The following is a 23,840-nucleotide window of genomic DNA, read 5'->3' on the forward strand; positions in this document are numbered from 1 at the left end:
CAAGTACTGACCACTCCCGACGTTGCTTAACTTTGGTCAAAAATCACGTTTGTTGTATGGGAGCCCCATTTAAATCTTTATTTTATTCTGTTTTTAGTATTTGTTGTTATAGCGGCAACAGAAATACATCATCTGTGAAAATTTCAACTGTCTAGCTATCACGGTTCGTGAGATACAGCCTGGTGACAGACGGACGGACGGACGGACGGACGGACGGACGGACGGACGGACGGACGGACAGCGAAGTCTTAGTAATAGGGTCCCGTTTTACCCTTTGGGTACGGAACCCTAAAAAATATGTTCTTGATAATAACCATTGGTGCCGTCTTCATTGCAGGATATTGTGCTCTTGAACTTTTTCCTCTGCAATAAATTATTATCATTTAAACAAAACATTTATATGGTAATTGATGACATACGTAATTAATCAATTCAAAACTGGTAATGTTAAGTCACGATTTCATCATACTCATAAATGTCAGGATTTAATTGAAGATAAATATTGCTCTATTAAAATCAGTAGGGATTCCCCGGATCTTGGAATTTTTTAAGACCCACTGCGGCGCACGGCACGTATTCAAAATATGCAAGTTTTAACACGTGCTTAATATTATGCCAAAAGAGCTTCGGTAAAAATATTTGGGTCATACCAGCGCCATCTAGCACTATATTTTATTCCGCTAGAAACGGACGTGACGTAAAATAATGATACTAATGATTAGCTGACTTAATCGAAAATAAAAAATTTAAGCATCAATGTACAGTCAACTGTAAAAATATGAGTGTAGCCAACTTATTCAAAAATATGTCCCATAGTTCTTAATTCGCTGACTTAAGAGATATGGGACATATTTTTGAGATGATATGTGCACCCATATTTTTACAGTTGACTGTACTTAATCATGTTCCTATGTATATAGGTATAACTGACTAATAATCAAACTCAGTACCAAATCTACTCCAACAAATATCACGAGATCTCACCAGAGGGGTGAGGTTAGGGGGTTGAATAATCTATAGCTGGATTATTGTAACAGCATAATAAAGGATAATGGGCATTAAAAAACAAAAATGTATCAAGGTAAATTACCCCAAATCTTCCCATCCTGTGGCCCCGGAGCGGGACCAAACCTCTGCAAGAGCTGCCACACCCCCGCCCCCAGGTTCTCCATACTTGCTGCTACCCTGTTCTGAGCCTCCGCCATCTGTACTAGACTCTCCGCTATCTTGAAGAGACCGTCAGCCTTAAGCCTGTCTACTTCTATTCGGGATTCTTCTATTCTTTCTAGAGTTTCTTTTGCAGAATTTATTGAACTGTCTGATGAACCTAACAAAAAAGAAAAAAAATTGAGTGGTTGAATTCAAGAAAAGTTGTTACAATTTTTCAAAGTAGCTGATGATGTTTTTGTATTGAAATGACTTCAGTAAAATTCTAGTCTTTGATTGATTTCAATTGAAATTGGGAACATTTGTTTCATTTGTTAAGCTATACCAGGAACCACAGGTCCATTGTATTACAATTTTAACTTTCATTGAAACTGGGCACAGAATTTCTACTAGCACTATAAGTTGTTATACGATGGCCCTATGGTGACTATACAATATTGTAATAATTACTTACTACTCCTTCTTCTTTTTAGTTTTACTCTCTTTGCTTTAGTTTTTGATTCTTTCTTTGCTTCTCGGGTTAAGCTTAAAGGGTTTGCTTTCGCCATAAGCAGATCTTTGATATTGTACCCGAGGATGTTGCATAGTCTGGTTTCCAGTGAGGTGAGTTCTATTTCTGCTCCCGTTGCTGCTGTGGTTTCATTATTTCTCATTGCTCTTACTTTGTTGTTTAGGCGGGCTTTGTAGTCTGTATAAAACTGAAAAAAAAAAAAACATGGGCCGTTTACCATAGACATCACCATTTTTTTTTCATAAGTTGTTAAAAAACTTATTTATTTGAAAACTTAAAGTCCGCAAACAATTATAAAACACTTGTCAATTATTATCAAACAAAAGAAAGAAGTTCTGTTAAAATGAGTAAATTTTATTATAATTTACCTTAGCCCATTCCCTGCCATTTCTAAATGAAGAACCGACATTTTCAACATTTAAAATGTCCGCGCACTCGGACCATAATTTTTTAGACAACGCGCGCCCTTCCTTGGATCTCAATCGGCCGAGCGCCAGATTTCTATTCTTCTCTAAAAACTCCAACAACAATTTCATTTGACGCAACGACACAGTTTTTTTCAGAGTTCGCTCCATGTCTAATAAAGGAACTTGTAAAAAACTGCAGCAGGATAGAGACTGTAAAGCTCAGTTTCGGCAATTTATGAATGGGACACAACTTAATACCACGGAATTGTAAATTAAAGAATAATTAGGAATATCTAAATTAAATCTTAACAAGATTTAAGGGTAAAATATAACTAAATATAGCCGTACGCGTTAGTTTTAATTGCGTTTTACTTCACGCTGTCATATCGTTGACGTTCGTTTCGTTTGGCGTTTCTACTTTTTTGTAGTTACTGACGCAGAATACTTCTAGTTCTGCCAAAATTACATCTTATTATTTCTAATGTATTGTTAAAGAAGTTAAATCTTGTTTTCAGTTAGGTTTAATGTATCAAGACACGACTTTGTTTTCCACTTTATTTTGAATAGCGCTTTATTTATTTCGTGTACGACAGTGACATCTATCGGTGATGAATTAAATAATTATGGAATTGATGGTAAATTGCGTTTGACATACAGGTTAAAACTTAAATTTAATATTAATGATATCAGAATATGCATGAATTATTTTATCTTTTAATAATCAGATTAAGCGATTAATGAAATTTGACGGTATAAATTATGAATGGCAAAATACTGCACATTTGAACATTCTGAACTCTATGGACGCACATTACGTTTTAAAAAATACACACATTGTCTATAGACACCACTTGACAATCATGGCGAGCACGTCAAGGTCTGTTTTTCTCATTTATTTTTATTTCTGTTACCGTCGTACAGAAGTAATTTGTTTATTATACTCTATGACTGAATTTTAATAATGTTGGTTAAGATTCTACGTAAGTTATTTGTGGTAATGGTAGCCTCTTACACAAAGTCGTAGTAAAGTTTACCTGATGGTACGTTTTGTAATTACGGATGATGAACTTTCCTTTGTGGTTTTAGAATTGAGGCAAATAAGGTGGTCTGCTATGCTCACCCCGACGCGCCGCTTATCGAGGATTACCGGGCAGGTGACATGATCTGCTCGGAATGCGGCCTCGTCGTTGGAGACAGGTAACGTTATTCTGGATATTTGGCAATGTTACGAAATTCACTGCTTTCCAAAGCTAAGTTTCTAAAGTTTCGAAATCGAACAACTTAATTTTACAAATGTACTCGGAAGCTAATTTTACGCCGATTTCTACTACAATTGATGCAAATTGAATGACTGCATGAATATTTAAGTGATGCTTATAATATTTGTGTTTACAAAGTATGTATTCTTTATTCTCACTCAACAACTTTTCATAGACACGTTTTGTAGCAAAACTTTCATACTCAGAACACACCTATCCATTTGTTGACAAGAAAACTCTTTCATTCACAGAGTAATTGACGTTGGTTCAGAATGGCGTACATTCAGCAACGAGAAGTCGGGAGTAGACCCCTCTCGTGTTGGTGGGCCAGAGAACCCGCTGCTCTCAGGCGGAGACCTTTCCACAATCATTGGTCCTGGCCGTGGCGACGCTTCATTTGACAGTTTCGGTGTATCAAAGTATCAGAACAGACGTAATATTAGCAGTACAGACAGGGCACTGATTAATGCGTTCAGAGAGATCAACACAATGGCTGACCGCATTAATCTTCCCAAAACAATTGTGGACAGGGCTAACAATTTGTTTAAACAGGTATGTAAACACATTCTTAAACAAGCTATGCCTTGACTTACTCGAGTTATGCCTTGTAAATGACATTTATCATGTATTTTTAACCCTTTTATGGACCAGATTATAAGAAATCCTTAATTCAAGCCTAATTGCTAACTTGTAGTCCTAAAATTACTGCTTTACTTTATAGGGCAACTTTAGATATTGGCAAAAATTATTACTGTACATCATCCTTTTGTGTTGTTTTCTGGAATTTTTTGTACTTAAAAGAGTCGATGAGGCTTGATCTGTCTATTTTTTTAAATCCGGACCATTAAAGGGATAAAGAAAAAATACTGCAGATTTTAGTGTTTAAGTTTGTAATTTTTTTAATTAAAAATGTTGATATGCCAATGCATACATACTGGGTTAATAGAAACCAACAATTAGGATTGCCAGCAATAAAATTGGAGAAAAACTGGTTACCTTGTGGTTATTCAGTTTTATATTGATGCACAAAAACATAATAATTGAATGTTTGATGTTTATTCAAAGGTTTGATCAAATTTTATTGCGTATTTCCAGGTACACGATGGCAAAAACTTAAAAGGCCGAGCAAATGACGCCATTGCATCAGCTTGCTTATACATCGCCTGCCGCCAGGAGGGTGTGCCCCGTACATTCAAAGAGATCTGTGCCGTTAGCAAAATCAGCAAGAAAGAGATTGGCCGGTGTTTTAAACTCATCCTCAAAGCTCTGGAGACCTCTGTGGACCTCATCACTACAGCGGACTTCATGTCTCGGTTCTGCTCAAACTTGGGGCTCCCGAACTCTGTGCAAAGGGCAGCCACACATATTGCAAGGAAGGCGGGAGAGCTGGATATTGTGTCTGGACGGAGCCCTATTTCAGTTGCCGCTGCTGCTATTTATATGGCTTCTCAGGTAAGTGCTTGCTAAAGATAAATGTCAAGTCAAGTGTATGATAAGAAAGTAATATATTTACAATTACAACATTGATATACATGATGGGCTACCTATATGTGTTTTAAAGCATAGCATATTTATTAGTGTCCGACCAAAGATTCGGTTTCGGCTAGTTTCGGCCAGAAAAACATATTTCGTCCGTAGTTTCGGTTTCGGCTAAAACGTCCGAAACTTTCGGCCGGGCCGAAACTTACGAAATGGTGATTCGTACTATTAGACTATGAAACCAAACTATGTTACAAAGACCAAAAGTAGGGGAACAAGTAGGACAACAATATTAATTACTGATTTATGTATAAGTACAGAAATTAATTGGTTTACCTATTAGAAAACACAATTCCCCTAATGAGGGTGTCACTGGACGGTCGACGCAGTTTTAATGTGTATAAAAGCGGTTTTATGACATTTTTACAACGATTTTAACAAGTACACGAAAGTTTCGGTTTCGGCCGAAACTAGAGCCAAAGCCGAACCTTTCGGTTTCGGCTAGAAAACATGTTTCAGTCGGATATGTACAATTGTACATCTTTATATAAATATTAATTTATATAAAGATGTACAATTGTACATATTTAATTTGGAAACTTCTTTATCTACAAGTACTTTTGGTAATTGGTATTCGGGTGAATGATAGTTTTACATTTAACTTGTACTTGTGTTATCAAAAGGGCGTTAAACTCATTAAGGTAACAATTAAGGAAACATGCAAAAGTTTTAGGTTAATACCTTTTTATCTATTAGCATTTGTAGTTGAACTAGTTACCTGGTGCTATCTGACGTAAGTTATTGAAAAGAAGGCAAATTTGGACCAGAATCTGGGACTGCTTAAAAACTAAATTTTTTATCATTATTTTTGAAATTATGGATCTGTCAAAAAACTACCACTACCACCAATTTCATAAACGAATTTAAACTGGTGTCAGTCCTACTAACATTTAAATTAATTTTAAACCTGATATTTTTAAATTGAATTTGTACAAACTGGTGTAAATTTCTCATATAAGATCCATGCCAGCTTTTGTGAACCAACCATAACATACTACCGGTTATGTAATAATATTTCACACTTCTCAAATATATTTGTGATTGTTACAGGCATCAGAAGACAAACGCAGCCAGAAAGAGATTGGCGACATCGCCGGCGTGGCAGACGTTACCATCCGTCAGTCCTACAAGCTCATGTACCCGTTCGCTGCTAAACTCTTCCCCGACGACTTCAAGTTTGCCACACCCATCGAGTTCCTCCCACAGATGTAGACTGTATGTGTTGACATCAGTAATATTGACAATATTTATCACTGATCCGTGATCCAGCAGTCCTACTTATGTTACCTGATGACTTCAAGTTCTCTACAAGTCTACACCCATCGAGTTTCTCTCATAGATGTAGATTGTATCTGCAAACAGTAATATTTACATTATTTATCACTAACTATATTGACGTCAGTAAGATTGACAATATTTATCACTGGCAGTCCTACAAACTAATGTACCCGTTCGCAACCAAATTGTTTCCTGACGACTTCAAGTTCGCCGCATCTATCGAGTTCTTGCCGCAAATGTAATATTCACAATATTTATCAGTATCACCCTGACCATCTGGGAATCCTACAAGATAATACAGTCGACCGTTGACGTCAGTAATATTGACAATACTTATCAATATACCAGGCACAACAGTAAAATATTGCTGACATTGTTGGAAGACCAGCATATGAATGATGTCAGGCTCCTAGCATCAATATATGATAACTACGCATGTATGCATCGGTCGGTAAACTCAGTGAATTGCCCCACTGAGGATATCGCCCGCTGTTAGTTTCATATTTGTGTAAAAACATTCTGTGGTAACTAACTCTTATACTAATTTAAAAGAGTACTTGTTAATCGCTTTATTATTACTTAGTAATTTACATTCGTTAATGGAAGCCAGATCTATTTAGGTCAACATATAAGCGCAGCGGGCGATATTCTGTCAATAGGGTATTTTCCTACTAGTCAAATCAGTTACTTTTTTAGAACTGTCAAAACGATTTGCTAATATGGAATTTATATGAACATTACATCGTGACGTCACGGTCAACTCACGTACTTTTTATATTTCTATCCGATTTATTAAATAGAACTTATGTTTAAAAATAACTCCTATCTGTGTTTTTCTAATAATAATCTGGTGCTTTATTTCATGCATGGTGTAAAATAATTCATTTTAAATACAGTATAATACCCTATTGCCCCACTGAAAATGTCGCCCGTTGTTGCTTACAGTTGCTTTTACCATAGTCTAATCTGTTAACTGGCGATTCGTGGTGCAACACAAACAAAAAGCAACATGGTAACATTAGATAAATAAAATAAATATTATAGGACATTTTTACACAAATTGACTAAGCCCCACGGTAAGCTCAAGAAAGCTTGTGTTGTGGGTACTCAGACAACGATATGTATAAGATATAAATACTTAAATACATAGAAAACAACCATGACTCAGGAACAAATATCTGTGTCATCATACAAATAAATGCCCTTACCTAGATTCGAACCCGGGACCATCGGCTTCATAGGCAGGGTCACTACCCTGGGCCAGACCGGTCATCAAACCCAGTCAGGTCGGTCGGTCGTAGATAACTCACCTAATGTTACCATGCTGCACAATGTTGCTCCAGAAAAGTTAACGGCAGTGTGGATGCACCTTTACTAATATAAAGTTAGTTTAATATTGAAGTGAAGGGTAAATTGGGCTACATGTATGAATTGTCGTTGTCAGGTTAAATAACGAAGTAAATATTGTCATTATTACTTTCAAATATCAAACATTTCAAAAATTTTACACAATTGTAAGTCTTATCAGTGAAAAGACTTCATGAGTTGCATAAAGGTTCCATTTCAAATTCGACTGCGGACTTCAACTATATGGCTGTATTTGCACTCAGCAGTCCAGTTTGGAATGGTGCCTTAAGGGGAATGTGACCGCATCTCAACAGACTGCGCCAGTAACATTCAGTTCCCTGAACTGCCTTGTTTAAAAAAAAACTTATCTAAGTACGAACTGAAACTAAACTAAAACGTATCATTTTGTTATTTTATTATTTGGTAAAAGACCTTGACTTTTGGCATAATATTTGCAAAATGAATGCTTAGCAAACTTTACTATGTTACGATTATTTACTTACATATTAAGAACTCGGACGCTAATTTGTTTACATCTTATTAGCAGTTACCATACAAAAAGTTGACTGACTGATTACATTTTGCTTATCCACCCTTTGCCATTCAACTTTAAACAGAAGAGATCATTAAGTAAAAACTTCCATCATAAATCTTAATTTTTCGAGACTAATTATTTCGCGAGGAATCTGTTCTCTTTCACGCGTTTATTTCGCAACTTGTGTGTGAGTTAGGGCTCATTTAGACGATGCGACAACTCGCATGCAAGTTTCATCACATTGCGGGTTTTGATCGGTCGGTTGAATTGGACGTAACCAACAGTCCGCAATGTAACTAAAATCGCATGCGAGTTCGCGCGCCGTCTAAGTCAGCCCTAAGACGGAATAACTGACTTTTTTGTATTTGTATATGTTGTAAGTACCTACTTATTATCGCACGGATTACTAGACTGCTACATAAAGCGATGTATATATTGCAGAGTATCGGAAAATGAATTATTCCTAGTTAATCCAATCGGTAATGATTCTTATAACAACGCCATAGAGTATACAATTGGGTATGTGCAAAGTGATCAACGAAAACTGTGAACTACGTACGCCTCGACATAATTGTGAACCTTCGTGGCCCGAAATTTGACATATGTCAACTGTCGAATAACTAATGTGGCCTACAGCAACCAGACGGCGCCACAGGCACACGTAGCCAATATGGCGACTTTAACACTGGGAATAATTCGTAAAAAAATGTAATTGCATGACTTCGGGACCTATTTATCTATAAATAAGCCTTAGGACTGGTGTAGAATTATTATAAGAATCGTCCACATTCTCGCTGAACATTTTACCAGATAAGTAAAAAAAAGAGACTGCTAATTTTCATAAAAATTGTTCCTCAGATAAAAGATGAATTTAGTGAGTTACAGGCGTATTCTGATTTTGATAACAGGTTATGAATTAGATCTAGATTAGTTATGGATCTGATCTGTTAGTGTCAAAAGTGACGTGTTTGGTTGAAAAAAAAGTTAATTTAGATTTCAGATCTAATTCTTTACCTGTAATTAAAATCAGAAGACGCCTGTTAGTTTAAGACATCGGTTACACGCTAATTCTGGCGTCAGTTCAGTCCATCAGTCTGGTCAGAATGACGGGAGAATTATCGTGTAACATGCGGACTGATGGACTGATGGTCTGGACTGATGAAAATTTAAATTTATTGATAAATTTCATCAGTCCGTTTTGAATGACAGAAAACTGATAGGAGACTGATCGTGTAACCTCTTTGTGTCATTCTCGCGTCAGTCACCGTCCATGCAACAATGGAAGAGGACGCCGAGGAGGTCGCCGGCCGCACTACAGGTTTTGTCTTGTCAAATATGGTTTGACCATTTGCAATAACTGATCTTCTTTCATCCGAGAGTAATTTTCAAAATCTTCGTCTTCCTTCCGTACTCGTATTTCATTAATTAAATTTAGATGCGTGTAATGATCTCTTCTTTGTAGCCAGCTTCTCATCCACCGTTTTCTATTTATACGTTTTTTTAACAGTAAAGCGATAATTATCATAGCACAGGCCTTTTTTTTTCTTTATAATAATATCCATATTAGACTACAAGACTAAACGACTGTTGCGTTCTGTGTCCAAACGGCGACTGTGTCGTAATTTTATCAGTCTGTTGTCAGTCTGGACTGATCGTCTAACCGTGTCCATTTTCCATCATTCTGGCATCAGTCAAAACTGGAATGGAATGAAGGACTGAACTGACGCCAGAATTAGCGTGTAAACGATGTCTATGAGATGCCATCCAGAAAATTAAATGGAGGAGAGCAACTCTACAGTGAACTTTTAGCAGTCCTTATTATGTCACAGTTTTTATGTACATTCAGCAAAGATATTAGCTTGTGTTCTCATTTTATATTCTGTAGTACCTTTATATTATATAGTATTATTCCAAGCTCAACAACGTAACGGCTTAATAAAACAATATGGCTTAATATACCAACAAAGGTGATTGTAATGTTAGTTCTAATGACAGACTGACAGTTATTGAATGCCCGCCAAAAGTATACTTTGAGCGCGTAGGGCTGATATATGTTATCTGTGACAGCTTAACTTTTGTCTGTCAACATGTCAAGTATTGCCGCTAAAATGAGAAACCAGCTTTGTAAAACTAATATGTATTAACTAAAAACCTTTCAAGAAGAACATCGTCTTTATATTTGAAAGCAGGATAAGAATCCCCAGAACGAGGCCCACAGGGTGGGCTATCAATTGGCACCCCTGCATACACATAACATAATGCATGCAGGGGTGCTTGGCTAATAGTTTTGCTGACTGTACCATGGATGTTTTTTGCGTGAATGTGGAGGGGTCTATTCGTTTTTATATTAACTTAGGTTTAAGTATTATTTTTGGACTTACCAGCCAATGCCGCGTTGGAATTTGTGATTTATTTTTGTACGAGAAAAGGCGTTTGTTATACAATTTTACAGCTTGGCAAAAAAGTAGAAATTAAAAAGTGGCAACACTGTAGTGTCGTCCCGTTTTCTTATATATATAAATTGGTTGGAAAGGGACTACAGTGTTGCCACTTTTTAATTTCTACTCTGTTTGGCCAAGCTGTAGTTGAGATTCTCCGCTAGTATGATAGATATCTTACTAATGCGTTCTTTTAGTTACCGATTTTTTTCTGCAGATTTGAATAAACATTTGATGGGTAATAAAAAAAGACTTTCACTGCTTTATTTGCTATTTAGATACAATATCTCATTAAAATATCCATTATGCCTGGGTCACACTAACGGGAAAATGTTCCCAAATGTTCCATTACACAGTTACGAATACGAAATTGTACAAACATCTTGCTAAATTGTGTTTCATTTGGAACTTATCTACCCATCAAATTTTCGATTCAAAAAAGTCGATAATGAAAATGAAGATCGGCTTTATTTTTCTTCATTATTATTACGCAGTGTTTTATGTTATTGACCGTGGAAAAACAATTTTAATACCCTTGATTACCAGCGATATACATAATTGAGTTTGATTTGACTGTAAGTCTTTTGTTGGATTACTTTTGAAGCAATTTTTAAGTTAAAACTTCTTTACTTGTTATTTTATTATTATATTTATGGTGTTTAAATTTCACTTACCTTGTATTTTGATTCTTATTTACTTGATGCGTAAAGATTGTTTTCTGTTAACAAAAAATGAGAATGACGAATTTAGTTAGTAGTGAAAGAAATTTTGGAAAATTCTATATATATGTAAAGAGAAATCAAAAAGACAAGTGCCAACTTATTAGAGACCTACCTACTTCAAACAAAGTTTGTATTTGTGATTTATATTAACATGTAAAAATAGCAATACGATTGGTGTAAAACATCTACCAAACTGGGACTATAAAGGGGCCCACAGATTAACAATTCGCCGGACGATATAAGCCTGTCAGTTGTTCGGAACTGTCCAAATTTGGGTTTAACTGACAGGCTGATATCGTCCGGCGAACTGGTAATCAGTGGGACCCTTTAGACTAGTTCGTTTTGCTAAAAAAATATTTTGTAAAAAGCTGCAATGTACAATTTAACAAGTGTAAACTGGCAACATTGCTGCGATTGATGCACGCTTGACCAATGACGAGAGGTCTTTTATCAGTGTTGCTATTTTACTCTTTTGAAATCGTAATAATTAGAAAATCTTATAAAATAGCAATAGACCTGTAAATTAAAAAAAAAATGCCTTAAAACTTCTGTTCTAAAATTAAAATAGAAACAAACTGATAAAGTTACTCCAAAACAGACAAGAACTTCAAACTGTATTAATAGTGTATTATCGCCTTGGTCGTGTGTTTAAGGTTTAGTTTATAATTATTATAAGTAACGCCACAAATAAATGTATTTTTAAGTTACAAACTTTTTTTACTATAAATCCTGATTCTTAAAGAGACTCGCGGACGATAAAAATTGAATTCTAATTTTAAAATCTCCATGCCGTTTTTGGCTGGCCAACTTATGCCTCTGGGACTCTAAGGTTACAGTAAATCCCGAATATTAACCCGTTGAACGCCACGCCTATTATAAATTATACGCCCATCGTTAACCGGGTGCGTCTGTGGACATCTTTGACGGTCAAAGGGCGCATCTTCGCATTTTTATGAAGTATATACAACATTAAACATTAGGCAATTTCTGCATGAGTACTGCCATCATTATGAGCCCGTAGTTTGATGTAATTTAGGTAATGTCCTGATAATTGCCTTCCTGTCATCGGATACATATATACTAGTTAATACTGTACCCGGACCCGGGTATGTCCTAAAACTACGTCCAACGCCACCGTATGATGGTCAGAGACAGTCCATACGGTGGGTTTTAGTCAGCTTCAAAAAGAGCTATTGTAAGCTGCGAACGCACTTAGAATTATTTTGTTATTGGCCCTGAATCGGTGTCAAAATATTTTAAGCGCGTGCAATTGTTTTTGCAACTGACTAAGAACTATCTCCAGTTATAACATGTAGTTGGAGCTAGTTTATCGGTAATAAAGGTTGGTAAACTGGCTAAGGTTTGGAAAAAAGGTATTGGAAAATCCTAGATCTAGCTTAGCATTGTTGAGCGAAGGAGATTATCTGTTTCTTGTGGGCAGGGTACCTATATAATACTTTGCTCAGCAATTCTAAGTCTTCTGGTTTTCCAAGGTAATGGTGAGTATTTCTATTTAGGATAAGTACCTTCAGGTCAAGTAAGTAAAATTGTCGCCATTGAGAAATAAATAATGACAAGGTTTGACTGATTTCTTCAACCCTTTGACCACCATATAGACATCGACTGACGCGCGCAGTTACAGCCCAATATCAACCTTCGTGCATTCCGATAAGTTCACGACGATACGATAAGCGTGGTGTTCAAAAGGTTAAGAAAACATCTTTACATACATTTCCCAATAATAATTTGATTTTTTTAACTATCCACCAGGTGAACCACGTCAAGAACTTGCTATATCTTCTGGCGTCAACCCCGTAAATGCTTCGCCGAATGTTTCTGCTGTGACCCAGAAGCAAGAATCCATTTGCAATGAAATAATCATGGTACGTGGACTCATTGAGATTGACAGGATAGCTGCTTCCGTCAATCTTTCCAAGACCATTGTGGATAAGGGCAGGGACTTGTATAAAAAGGTAATGGCTCCTCTACACGATGGGCCAACGCCGGCTACTCCAAGGGACGCATTTATGTGTTAGAGGGAGCAAGTGATATTGCTATCTCATTCTACCGCATGGCTGCGTCCCTTGGAGTGGCCGGCGTTGGCCCATCGTGTAGTCATAACGTAAGCAAGCTAACGAGGTTTTGGGTCTTGCCACTCCTTTTTATGCGTAGGTATATGTAAGTACAATCGCCTGCGCTCGCGGTGTTCCAGTTAAGAAAAAATTGCCTTAATCCTTACTGCCTGCTACCTGCAAGGCGTTCAAACGAGTATCGCCCTAAGGGTGGAACCTCGCGACCGCAAGCGATTGTACACCCCAGGCCAAAAGTATGGGAACAACGTTGTTTTCTTTATCACATATCTCAAGTTTCTATTAGGAAAATTACTATTGTATCCTGTTAACCAAAAATTAACATTAGGTATAAGTAGTACTTATAGCAGGTAGCTCCAAAAGATTTTTAATTGCCCAAATTGTTGAACCCGAATTTTAGTTAGTCTTTGCGGAAAGAGAAGAGTCATAAAATGTATTGGACCCCTTACGTTAATATGTGCTTTTATAATCCTTCGAAGCTTGTTTCCATACTCTTGCCCGGGTGTATCTATATACCTACTGGAGGGTGGGGGCCTGGCTTCCTCAACGCGTGTATAGGCTTCTTCGGCGAATGATAAAATCTTGATAATTCCATCAGATGCTATTGACTCATCACGTTTTCAGGCACTAGAGAGCAAACAATTAGAAGCCAACACAAACGAGGCCGTTGCATCGGCGTGTTTATACATAGCCTCGCGCCAAGAAAAATCTGCGCTTTCATTCACAAACGTCCGTCACGCCAGCAAATGCGGCAAGAGAGCAATACGCAAATGTTTCGACCGGATCGTGAAACTTTTCAATATACACCTGGAACCTGATATATATACGGACCCGTTCGTGAATAGTCTGTGCCATGATTTGGATTTGCCATATTACATTCTGCGGATGTCGCATCACATTGTCCAAGAAGCTGAGGTGATGAAAATCGTGTCTAAGTGCGATCGTCAGTCAGTTATAGCTGCAGCCATTTTTATGGCTTCTCAGGCAAGTATTTGTAAAAAATATAGGTACTGTAATCACTACAGTGTAGTGAAAAAAAAATAGTTTACATAGTACCTCTCACGGAAACAATTTGTTTTCTCATAAATTTAATATTTGTTACAAGCATTTATCGCTGACTGTATTGTTCTTTTAACAGGCAACTAATATTCATGCAGACAATTCTAGAAAACCCAAACAATTAGGTTGCCTTGTTTTATAACAAAGATCCTTTGGCCACCTCATGTGTCCATCATCAGGTCAGCTTGATGGTACCATAATATTGTGTTGTGACCCAACTTACATATGTATGTGAAGTTACAACTCAATCAAAGGGGAGTAGGTCTTATTTAAATACATAGGTATAATACATGTATACCTACAAACAGTACAAACATTGCAAGTTAAAAAAAGCTTGTAAAATGGGTAAAACGTTTGAAAACAACTCGAAAAGGAAAATATTTCTAAGTTTCCTTCGATTAAAAAAGTTTTTTTGTTATTTTATTCAGGTGTCAAACGATAAGCGAACCCAGAAAGACGTCGAGAACATCTCCGGCTTGCCGGGCGAAGCCATCTGGGAAGCATATAGGCTCATGTATCCACATGCATCCGACATTATCCCCATTAGCTTTGAGCTGTCCGCGCCCATTCAATCTCTGCCTAGAATTTAGGTGGTACCTACACCACAGATTAACATTACAGTACAATCTTATTCTTTTTCATTCATCATGCTCTGTAAGTGGGTAATCTTTAGGGTTCCGTACCCAAAGGGTAAAAACGGGACCCTATTACTAAGACTCCACTGTCCGTCTGTCTGTCACCAGGCTGTATCTCACGAACCGTGATAGCTAGATAGTGGGTAGTTGAATTTTTCACAGATGATGTACCTACTTAAGAATTTCTGTTGCAAATACTTACTAAAAAGTATGGAATTCTCGGTGGGCGAGTCCGACTCGCACTTGTCCGGTTTTTATTGTTCTATAAGTATGTATAGTGTGCAGAAAAAGACACGTTTCTGCTAGGCTTATTTTTTCTTATTTTTACGCTAAGCGCTAAGCTATAAGCGCTAAATTTTACTAATTTGGTTATAAATGGATTTGTTGTACAATTTCCATTTTGATATTTAACCCCCCATTGCAGAAATAACGACTTTTACCTACTAACTTTTATTGTTAAGTACTTAATTGAAAGTACCCTCATAAATACTAAAAAAAGTTTAACATGTTTTTAATTACACGTTACGTGTACTTTACTTTCCTTGTATCCTAATTGAAACGTAGTGAAAGCACAAACCTATTTCAATATCGGCCTATTGGCGCTCTCACTGCGTACCAAACTACCTCGACTGTAATCAGTGCCTTTCATCCCTTGGTTAACAATTAGATCACAACGGTTATGTTATGTACCTATTTTACCAATAGCGACTAAAAATAGAAGTGAGCGTAATCGTTGTGATCTAAGTACATAAAAAATATGTCTCACGAAAGTTTAATTACAATCTACTATTGTCTTATAGAAAACCTAATTTGTAACTATGTAAAATATATAAATAGGATAAGGATAAAATGTTTGTACCTACCTATTTATAAGCATCTGGGCCCGTTTCGGATTTTGTAATAGACATCTATTAGATATCTTGTAGACATCGCCAAAATACGATAACGATATGTTTAAGATCTAACCTGTCAAAATTTGACATTTCCGCGATTCTGGAGATACTATTGAACGATTTCCACAGGATATTACTTAGAGATCTAATTCACATCTAATAGATATCTCACACGATCTATCTTAAAAGTGACATTGGTTGTCTGAATTGCGCTGCAAAAGAGAACTAGTTGAAATCTAAACTATAACGTATCTAGAATGGATCTAGTACGTGTCGTCTCTTGTGAATATCTTGAAGTTCGAATACGGCAGTCTGTCGTTGCCACACCCAATATGGGTATCATGTATTGAGTAAGTATTGAGACAATTGTTACCGGAAAACTTGACTACGAATATGAACATACATATTAGCAATTAAAAAGAAATTAAATAAATAGTTTGCTTAATAATTCTAAGTCTTCTGGTTTTCCAAGGTAATGGTGAGTACTGGTTTGCTAAAAGGATAGCACAACTTTAGGTCCCAGGGTAGGTAAGTAGAACTGTTGGAATACTACTTATTTGCTCAGTCAGAACATGAACGACTTTAAGAAAGATAAAAAGGACTTCAAGGTTTGGCTGACAAGTTATTTATTGTTGCCTTGACCCCAAAAGACGTCAACTGACGCGCGCTACAGCCCAATATCAACCCTCGTGCATTCCGACATGGTTCAGGACGACGGGCGATACGATTGGCGTGGCGTTCAAAGGGTTAAGAAAACATCTTTACATTTCCCTAAAATAATTTGAATTTTTTAACTATCCACCAGGTGAACTTGCTATAGCTTCTGGCTCCAAACAAGATGTTGCTTCGCCGAATGCTTCTGCTATCACCCAGGAGAAAGAATCCATTAGCTCTGACATACACATGATACATGGATTCATTGAGATTGAGAGGATGGCTGAATGCGTTAAACTGCCCAAGAGCATTGTGGATAAGTCCTGGGACCTGTATAAACAGGTAACGTAACCATGCTTTCGAGGTTTTGGGTCTTATTGCTAGTTCGATTCCCTTTTCTATGCATCTCATCTTTTCTACACCCCAGGGCAAAAGTATGGGAACAACGTTGTTTTCTTTAATATCTCCATGTAGGAATACCTCTTCTTCCTCAGCGAGTATGCGCCCATATTGGGCATACGCCTCTCCAAATCTCCGCAGCAGCCCTTGCTGCTGCTCTCCTCCAGTGTGGGCCTGCAATCTTTTTAATATCATCCTCCCATCTTGTTGGAGGTCTGTGATCTGCCGATCTGGTCTTTTTGGTTTTTTTGTAGGTATTATTAAGTATTGTATAAGTACCTATTACTGATAAAAAAAAATGACATCGGGCAATCCCAAAAGATAATCGTCTTACAAAATGTTGATCTGGCAAAAATCTATCACAATATCACAGATTTTTATTCTCATATACCTAAGCCTGTTTCCATACTTTTGGCCGGGTGTATCTACATACTGGGGGCATGGCATCACCAACGAATGATTAAAATGTTGCTAATTTCACCAGATGATTTCAGGTACAAGAGAGCAAACAATTGAAAACTTTTACAAACGACGCCATCGCGACGGCGTGTCTATACATAGCTGCTCGTCTTGAAAAATCGGGGCTTTCATTCAAATACATCCGTCACGCCAGCAAATGCAGCAAGAAAGCGATAGGCAAATGTTTCATAAGCATCCTGAAACTTCTAAATATCACACTGGAACCTGTGTATAAGGACCCGTTCGTGCATACTCTCTGCAGTGATTTGGATTTGCCTACACATGTTATGCGCATGTCGCATCACATCGTGCTCGGGGCTGAGGCGATGAAAATCGTGCCTCAGTGCGATCGCCAGGCAATTATTGCGGCGGCCATTTTTATGGCTTCTCAGGCAAGTACCCATTTGTAAAAGTCGTTAAAAAATATACTTACGAATTTGCAGTGACCAAAAATGTTCTTCGATAGGTGGTAAGTGGTAAGTCTAGAGCGGGGCCACACTGGCGATTTGCGAGCGAGTTGAAAGCGAGGCGAGCGCGCAACGAGTTCGCCGCGAGTGCGGAACGATTTCGCTGCTGCGTACTGTCATACTGGAATGGGAGCGAAGTAGAAGAAGAAGCTTTCAACTCGCTCGCAAATCGGCAGTGTGGCCCCACTCTGTGTAAAATTAAGAACCGGCCAAGAGCATGTCGGGCCATGATCGTCTGCAGTGTACGATACTGTGTTACCCTATTACTTCTGTCACAATAGGCTAAACGGGGGCTATTAGTAAAGCGTCATTAGTCTCATTAGAAGCAAAAGGGAGCGTACGTACCTTCGCAGCGCTTTGTACCTAGTCTTTTGACTAAAAAAGGGAAGACTAACCGATTTTTGTTTCGATGCAATTAATTATAAGTACTTACGAATATATTTTCTATAATATTTTTTTTCAGGTGTCAAACGATAAGCGAACCCAGAAAGACGTCGAGAACATCTCCGGCGTGGCAGGTGATGCCATCTGGGAAGCATACAGGCTCATGTACCCGCATGCGGCCGCGCTTATCCCCTCTAATACCGAGCTGTCTGCATCTATCGAGTCTCTACCACGAATTTAGGTGGTACCTACACCACAGATTAGGTATACGAGTAGGTAGTTGTTACGACCTACACGTCAGGCCAAGTATGGAAGAGTTACAGTTTTAGGCGATAATTTCTCGATTAGTTTGACTTCCTCCTTGTTATATAGTTATGAATAGGAATAAATGATAAACGGTTAAAATTATTTTTTACTTATTCCAAAATATTTATTCCCTACACCTAGCCGCAAAGTAGTACGCGCTTTTCTTCAAGAATTGTTTATCACAATCATTGCCACTAAGTGCTACGGGTTACGCTCGTAACGCGTAGCCACGTCTTCGCCGTATGGAGCGCGTAGTCGCTATGAACAGTGTACCCGACAGTCGGGTTCTTGGCGCTGAATGTGTTAAACCATAGCAAATTGTATTTAAGTAAATTGAGACGTATTCCTACTATTTATATTCAAAAAATAATGCCATCTTGAATATGATGATTGATGAGGTATTATAGACGTTGACAGTTTGGTGCAATCAGCATCAGCCCTTTTCGCGCCAAAGACGTCAAATGACGCTCGCGGCTACAGCTCAATATTAACCTTCGTGCGATCCCACAAGGTGTACGATGACGCACCGCACAAGATAGGCGTTGCGTTCAAAGGGTTAATAAGGGCAACGAACTGTCAACAACCTTTCATACTCTCATTATTCCCAATTCCCATCATGTCCCATCGAATTTATTGTTTTTTATCAAAACGCCGGCGGCTCAGGTATTTCATTAGAGATTAAAACGACATTGACGCCTCTATGCAGTTAAGCTCTTTTGAAATAACATAGGAAAGGGCGCATGACGTGAGCTGAGTAGCGAGTGAGTCCTTTATGTTATTTAGCCAAAGATAAGTAAATAATGCAGATTGTCAATACGCTTTGCGAAATTTCCACTGCACATTCACACGAAATTTTACAATTCCAAAATGATAGTGTACCTACTGCACAGAAAACCGCCTGCCTAATATTGGCCATTTTGTTCGCGAAGTTCTGCTGTGAAGATTTTCAACTTTTGGGAAATTTATAAATTCGTATTTCTCATTATTATATCATGAGGTCCATGTTAAATTGTTTTTTCCCGACGCCATCAAATCTAATTCAGCTTATAAGACGCAGTATAAAGCAGAGGGCAAAGCTTAGTAAATTTTTCGATAAGACTGCCTAGTGACTAAGCTGAGCGTGCTAAGTAGCATGTGGTAGTCATTATAACAACGATGACGCGACATTGTAAATATGTATTACCAAGTATTACCTACCTAATTCACACGTACACAGTTTCCGAGTTTACCATGGTAATCTCAATCTCACTCCGTAACACAGATTGCCGTTTGCCTTACGGACTTCATTTTGTTCAGAAGTCTATGATAAAATAATAATAATAATAATTTCGTCCCACATTCGTTCGTAAACGTCCCACTGCTGGGCACAGGCCTCCTCTTATGCGCGAGAGGGCTTGGGCTATAGTCCCCACGCTAGACCAATGCGGATTGGGGACTTCGGAATCGCGGATTCGTCACCTTTGAATTTCTCCGCAGATGTATGCAGGTTTCCTCACGATGTTTTCCTTCACCGAAAAGCTAGTGGTAAATATCAAATGATATTGCATACATAAGTTCCGAAAAACTCATTGGCACGAGCCAGGATTTGATCCCGCGACCTCCGGATTGAAAGTCGGACGTCATATCCACTAGGCCACCACCGCTCTCAGTCACGTCAAGTCTATGATTGACAGTCTTTATCAATTACTCGTCTCTAGTTAAGGTGATACCGGCCCTTTTGCTATACTAATGTGCGGGCGTGCCTTCGATCTTGATGATTGGCGCCCGCGGGCGTGGAGACATTTCACGGCGTCGATTGTTGATGGCGTATGACATTTGGGTCGGTCAAAGTGGCGGCAAGTCAAAAGTACCTACTTATTCGTATTAGTTCGTTTTTTTAGCATTAGAAAAAGACTACGCGATCTTGAGTCAAGATCGCGTAGTCAAGATTCTTGACGTGTCTTTTAATCAAAAACGCTTTTTAAAAATCAGTAACTATTACATATGAAAGCAAAAGAATGTAAATATCGTATATGATTCATAATTGTTTCATATTTGCCGTGACTTATTTTTCAAAAGTGTTTTTCAATAAAAATACATGTCAAGATTGTTTACCTTTTTTCTAATGCTAAAAAAACGAACTATAGTATGGATTATCTCATGTGATTTTTTCGGGCTCGGACCGTATACAAAAGGTTTCCTTTATTCAGTGGTTACACTGCTTACTGCTAATAGCCCTGATATAAGTAACGGGAACAAGTCCCTTTAAAAAGCAAATTTACTATTCTAATTATATGGTTCAAATTCATGAAACAGCCCATTTTGAGATAACGTTTTATCTCCAAAAACGAGACCACCCTCCCATACAACCATTTCCAGTCGCCGTTACGACGCGGTGTTGACACATCTTGTGTCGACACCGTCTGTTTCGGTCACAATTCCAGTCGCAGAGTCGTCGCCGTGTCGACACAGTTACCAGAAATGGGGAAGGGTCGACACATGACACAAAGTGACATAAAGTGTGGTCGCCGTGTGCACACATTGTTTCGGGTTTGCGACTACTTTATGCCAAAATCATTCGTTCATTCGTTCATTTTGTTCCTGTCAAATGGAAACTGTCAGATGGAAAAATACTTAAATAAAAATAAGTGACATTAATACGCCATCTCTAAAACGGATTACAAGACGTAATTATATATTGTTTGCATTTATATTACAATATGACTTAAATTATTATGGGGAATTAAACTGCTCGAGTGATTTGATAAACTAAGTGTAATATAATCAACGCGCCACCACATTGTTTTAGTTTAGCCGGAAATGAAATTGTTTACTTCTCAGTGCCTGTGTTCATAACTATATTATTTGAAGCATTTTTAGTACTTCGATGCGTATACTATACTTAAATAACAGAAATAACGCTTTACATACTACGAAACTTGTTAATTATGATGTATAAATATGGTTTAAGGCTGAGAAATATTGCAGTCACAAAGTAGTTGCAATGTTTCGACTTTGTGTCGACTCTGTGTTGACACATGACACGCGCTGTCAAAAGTAATAACAAAGTTACTGGTATGTTACTGGATTTGCAAAATGGCTCCTTGTGTTGATTTGTTTTCAGATATTCTCAAAGTGTAAAAATGCCGTGGTCAGAGATGGGCATTAATCGATTAACTGTTTATTCGACTAATTAATGGAATAAAAAAAGTTAATTCTCAAATTTTAATCGCGATTAGCTTAGTCGACCTGACATAGATTGAAATTGAATTAATCTGAATATTAATCGAATAAATTATCGATTAAATCTCGATTGAAAGTTGACAGGGGGCCATTTTTGTACGTAAAAATAATAGAAATGTCTTGCATGCAGATGGTAGCAAAACACTTTGTCATAAAAGTCGAGATGGGTGTCGATTTATAGGTTTTAGGGAGCGCCGATTTCGAAAATAATGACCATTTTGAAATCCGAAATGGCGGCCATGCACTGTGTCATAAAAGTCGTCATGGATGTCGTTTTATACGTTTTAGGGGGCCCCGATTTAGAAAATGATGACCATTTTGTAATCCAAAATGGCGGCCATGCACTAAGTCATAAAAGTCGTCATGGGTGTCGTTTTATAGGTTTTGGGGGGCGCAGATTTAGAAAATGATGACCATTTTGGATTCCAAAATGGCGGCCATGCATTATGTCATAAAAGTCGTCATGGATGTCGTTTTATAGGTTTTAGGGGGCGCAGATTTCGAAAATGATGACTATTTTGGATTCCACTTTTATGACAAAATACGTAGTCGCCATCTTGGATTATAAAATGATCATCGTTTTCGAATTCTGCACTCCCTAAAACCTATAAATCGACATCCGTGACGACGCAAGTTATCTTTATTTTCAGATCTAACAAATTGCTACAGAATACAAAGGACAAAAAAGAAGCGAGGAGGTAATGAAACAAGCAAAAATACAGATGATTCCTCGACGCAATTGGGTGATTCTTAAATTGTGTCCAGATTTTTTTTGTCATAAAAGTTTATATTTTTCACATATTACTCTCACAAGTTCCGTGACATTTCGACCTTGTAATTTGTTAAGTAAATGTTTTTGTTTATCTATGAGGATCTCACTAGAATAGTATAATCAAGGTATGTTTATATTTGATGAATGAAATAGTAACGCAAAAAAAAAAATATTTGTGTCTTATTTTCCTGCCGAAGACTTTTATTTTACCTTTTCCTTCTACACAAGTTTGGCCAAGTAATAAGAATTTAGGGCTCTCAATTTTATTTTGACTTCTACAACAGTAAAGCTACGAGGCCATGTTTGGTATCGTTTTCGTATAAATTCGCAGTACCAAATTTAGTTAAGGTATCACATTGACACCATTCCGAAGTAAAAACATATAAACTTATTAAAATACTTTCTTTTAAACTCCTCTTCACGCTTAAACTGCTGAACAGTTTTAATTTAAATTTAGTACACATATATTTTTAGTCCCGAGACAGGATATAATAAGTTATCTCAAAAATCATCCTTTAAAGGTGTGAAATGAGGTGTAGGGGGGAATTCAGAATTGACTTCTTGAAGTTAATACTGTTTAAGTTTAGGTTTGAAGTCATGTTTTTTCATCATTTTTAACTAAATCAAAGATGTAGACCATCCTAAATTTCATATAAATCGGTTCAGCGGTTATTGATTTCCCATACAAATTTCCACGCCACTTTTCACACCTTCAAAAGATGATTTTGGTTATAAGATCTATCCTATGTCCTGTTCCGGGACGCAAACTATTTCTATACCAAATTTCAACGAAATCGGTTCAGCGGTTAAGCGTCAAGAAGAGTTTCAAAAAAACCGGCCAAGTGCGAGTCCGACTCGCGCTTGACTGCACATTTCTAATAGGTTTTCCTGTCATCTATAGGTAAAGAACTATTTTGTGTATTCAGACGGACATACATACAGACGCACGAGTGATCCTATAAGGGTTCCGTTTTTTCCTTTTGAGGTACGGAACCCTAAAAAGATTTATTTTTATATTGTGGAATGATGTCAATGTGATATCTTAAATGGATTCAGCACCCCAGATTTATACGAAAACGATACCAAACACGGCCTAGCACCTTCACTGATATAGATATATCAAGATAAAATTGAGAGCCCTAAATAAACTTTCAAGAGCGGATATCTCAAAAACTATTCAACATATCGAAAAAATTGACTGAATAAACTTGTAACAAATTAAATTAACTTTCATTTTGTATAAGTGGCCATGTCGCTGAGATGCATAGTTTCCGAGATATAATCGAAAAACGGGAAA

General features: G+C 37.4%; 3 protein-coding genes and 1 long non-coding RNA gene across 7 annotated transcripts; 2 read left to right on the forward strand and 2 right to left on the reverse strand.

Annotated features, from left to right (window-relative positions):
- Positions 1–290: 290 nt before the first annotated feature.
- On the reverse strand, positions 291–2,480 carry LOC134791141 (uncharacterized). Of its 2 annotated transcripts, none has more exons than XM_063762162.1 (4): positions 2,047–2,480; positions 1,625–1,865; positions 1,091–1,327; positions 291–363 (listed from the first exon to the last, which is right to left on the reverse strand). In XM_063762162.1, the coding sequence occupies exons 1-4, from the start codon at positions 2,251–2,253 to the stop codon at positions 329–331; spliced, it is 720 nt and encodes a 239-aa protein (XP_063618232.1). In that variant the 5' UTR covers positions 2,254–2,480; the 3' UTR covers positions 291–328. The 2 variants fall into 2 exon arrangements, with proteins under 2 accessions (XP_063618232.1, XP_063618231.1); XM_063762161.1 differs by having other exon boundaries at positions 1,622–1,865; positions 2,047–2,473.
- A 433-nt stretch (positions 2,481–2,913) lies between these two features.
- Positions 2,914–16,879, forward strand: LOC134790972 (transcription initiation factor IIB). 3 transcript variants are annotated; one of them, XM_063762005.1, is made up of 5 exons: positions 2,914–2,962; positions 3,172–3,282; positions 3,596–3,896; positions 4,440–4,796; positions 14,781–16,879. In XM_063762005.1, exons 1-5 carry the CDS (start codon positions 2,946–2,948, stop codon positions 14,940–14,942), a joined length of 948 nt encoding a protein of 315 aa, XP_063618075.1. In that variant the 5' UTR covers positions 2,914–2,945; the 3' UTR covers positions 14,943–16,879. The 3 variants fall into 3 exon arrangements, with proteins under 3 accessions (XP_063618075.1, XP_063618074.1, XP_063618076.1); XM_063762004.1 differs by lacking the exon at positions 14,781–16,879 and adding an exon at positions 5,934–6,157; XM_063762006.1 differs by lacking the exon at positions 14,781–16,879 and adding an exon at positions 5,934–6,156 and having other exon boundaries at positions 2,947–3,065.
- LOC134791039 (uncharacterized) lies at positions 8,183–10,529 on the reverse strand. Its single transcript, XR_010144237.1, has 3 exons — positions 10,294–10,529; positions 8,387–9,909; positions 8,183–8,241 (listed from the first exon to the last, which is right to left on the reverse strand). It is a non-coding gene; the product is annotated as an uncharacterized LOC134791039 (long non-coding RNA).
- Positions 12,955–18,584, forward strand: LOC134790991 (transcription initiation factor IIB-like). Its single transcript, XM_063762034.1, has 4 exons — positions 12,955–12,973; positions 16,686–16,876; positions 17,428–17,784; positions 18,323–18,584. The coding sequence occupies exons 2-4, from the start codon at positions 16,784–16,786 to the stop codon at positions 18,482–18,484; spliced, it is 612 nt and encodes a 203-aa protein (XP_063618104.1). The 5' UTR covers positions 12,955–12,973; positions 16,686–16,783; the 3' UTR covers positions 18,485–18,584.
- Positions 18,585–23,840: the final 5,256 nt, after the last annotated feature.

Source organism: Cydia splendana, chromosome 5 (genome assembly GCF_910591565.1).
Source record: "Cydia splendana chromosome 5, ilCydSple1.2, whole genome shotgun sequence".
Taxonomy (NCBI): domain Eukaryota; kingdom Metazoa; phylum Arthropoda; class Insecta; order Lepidoptera; family Tortricidae; genus Cydia; species Cydia splendana.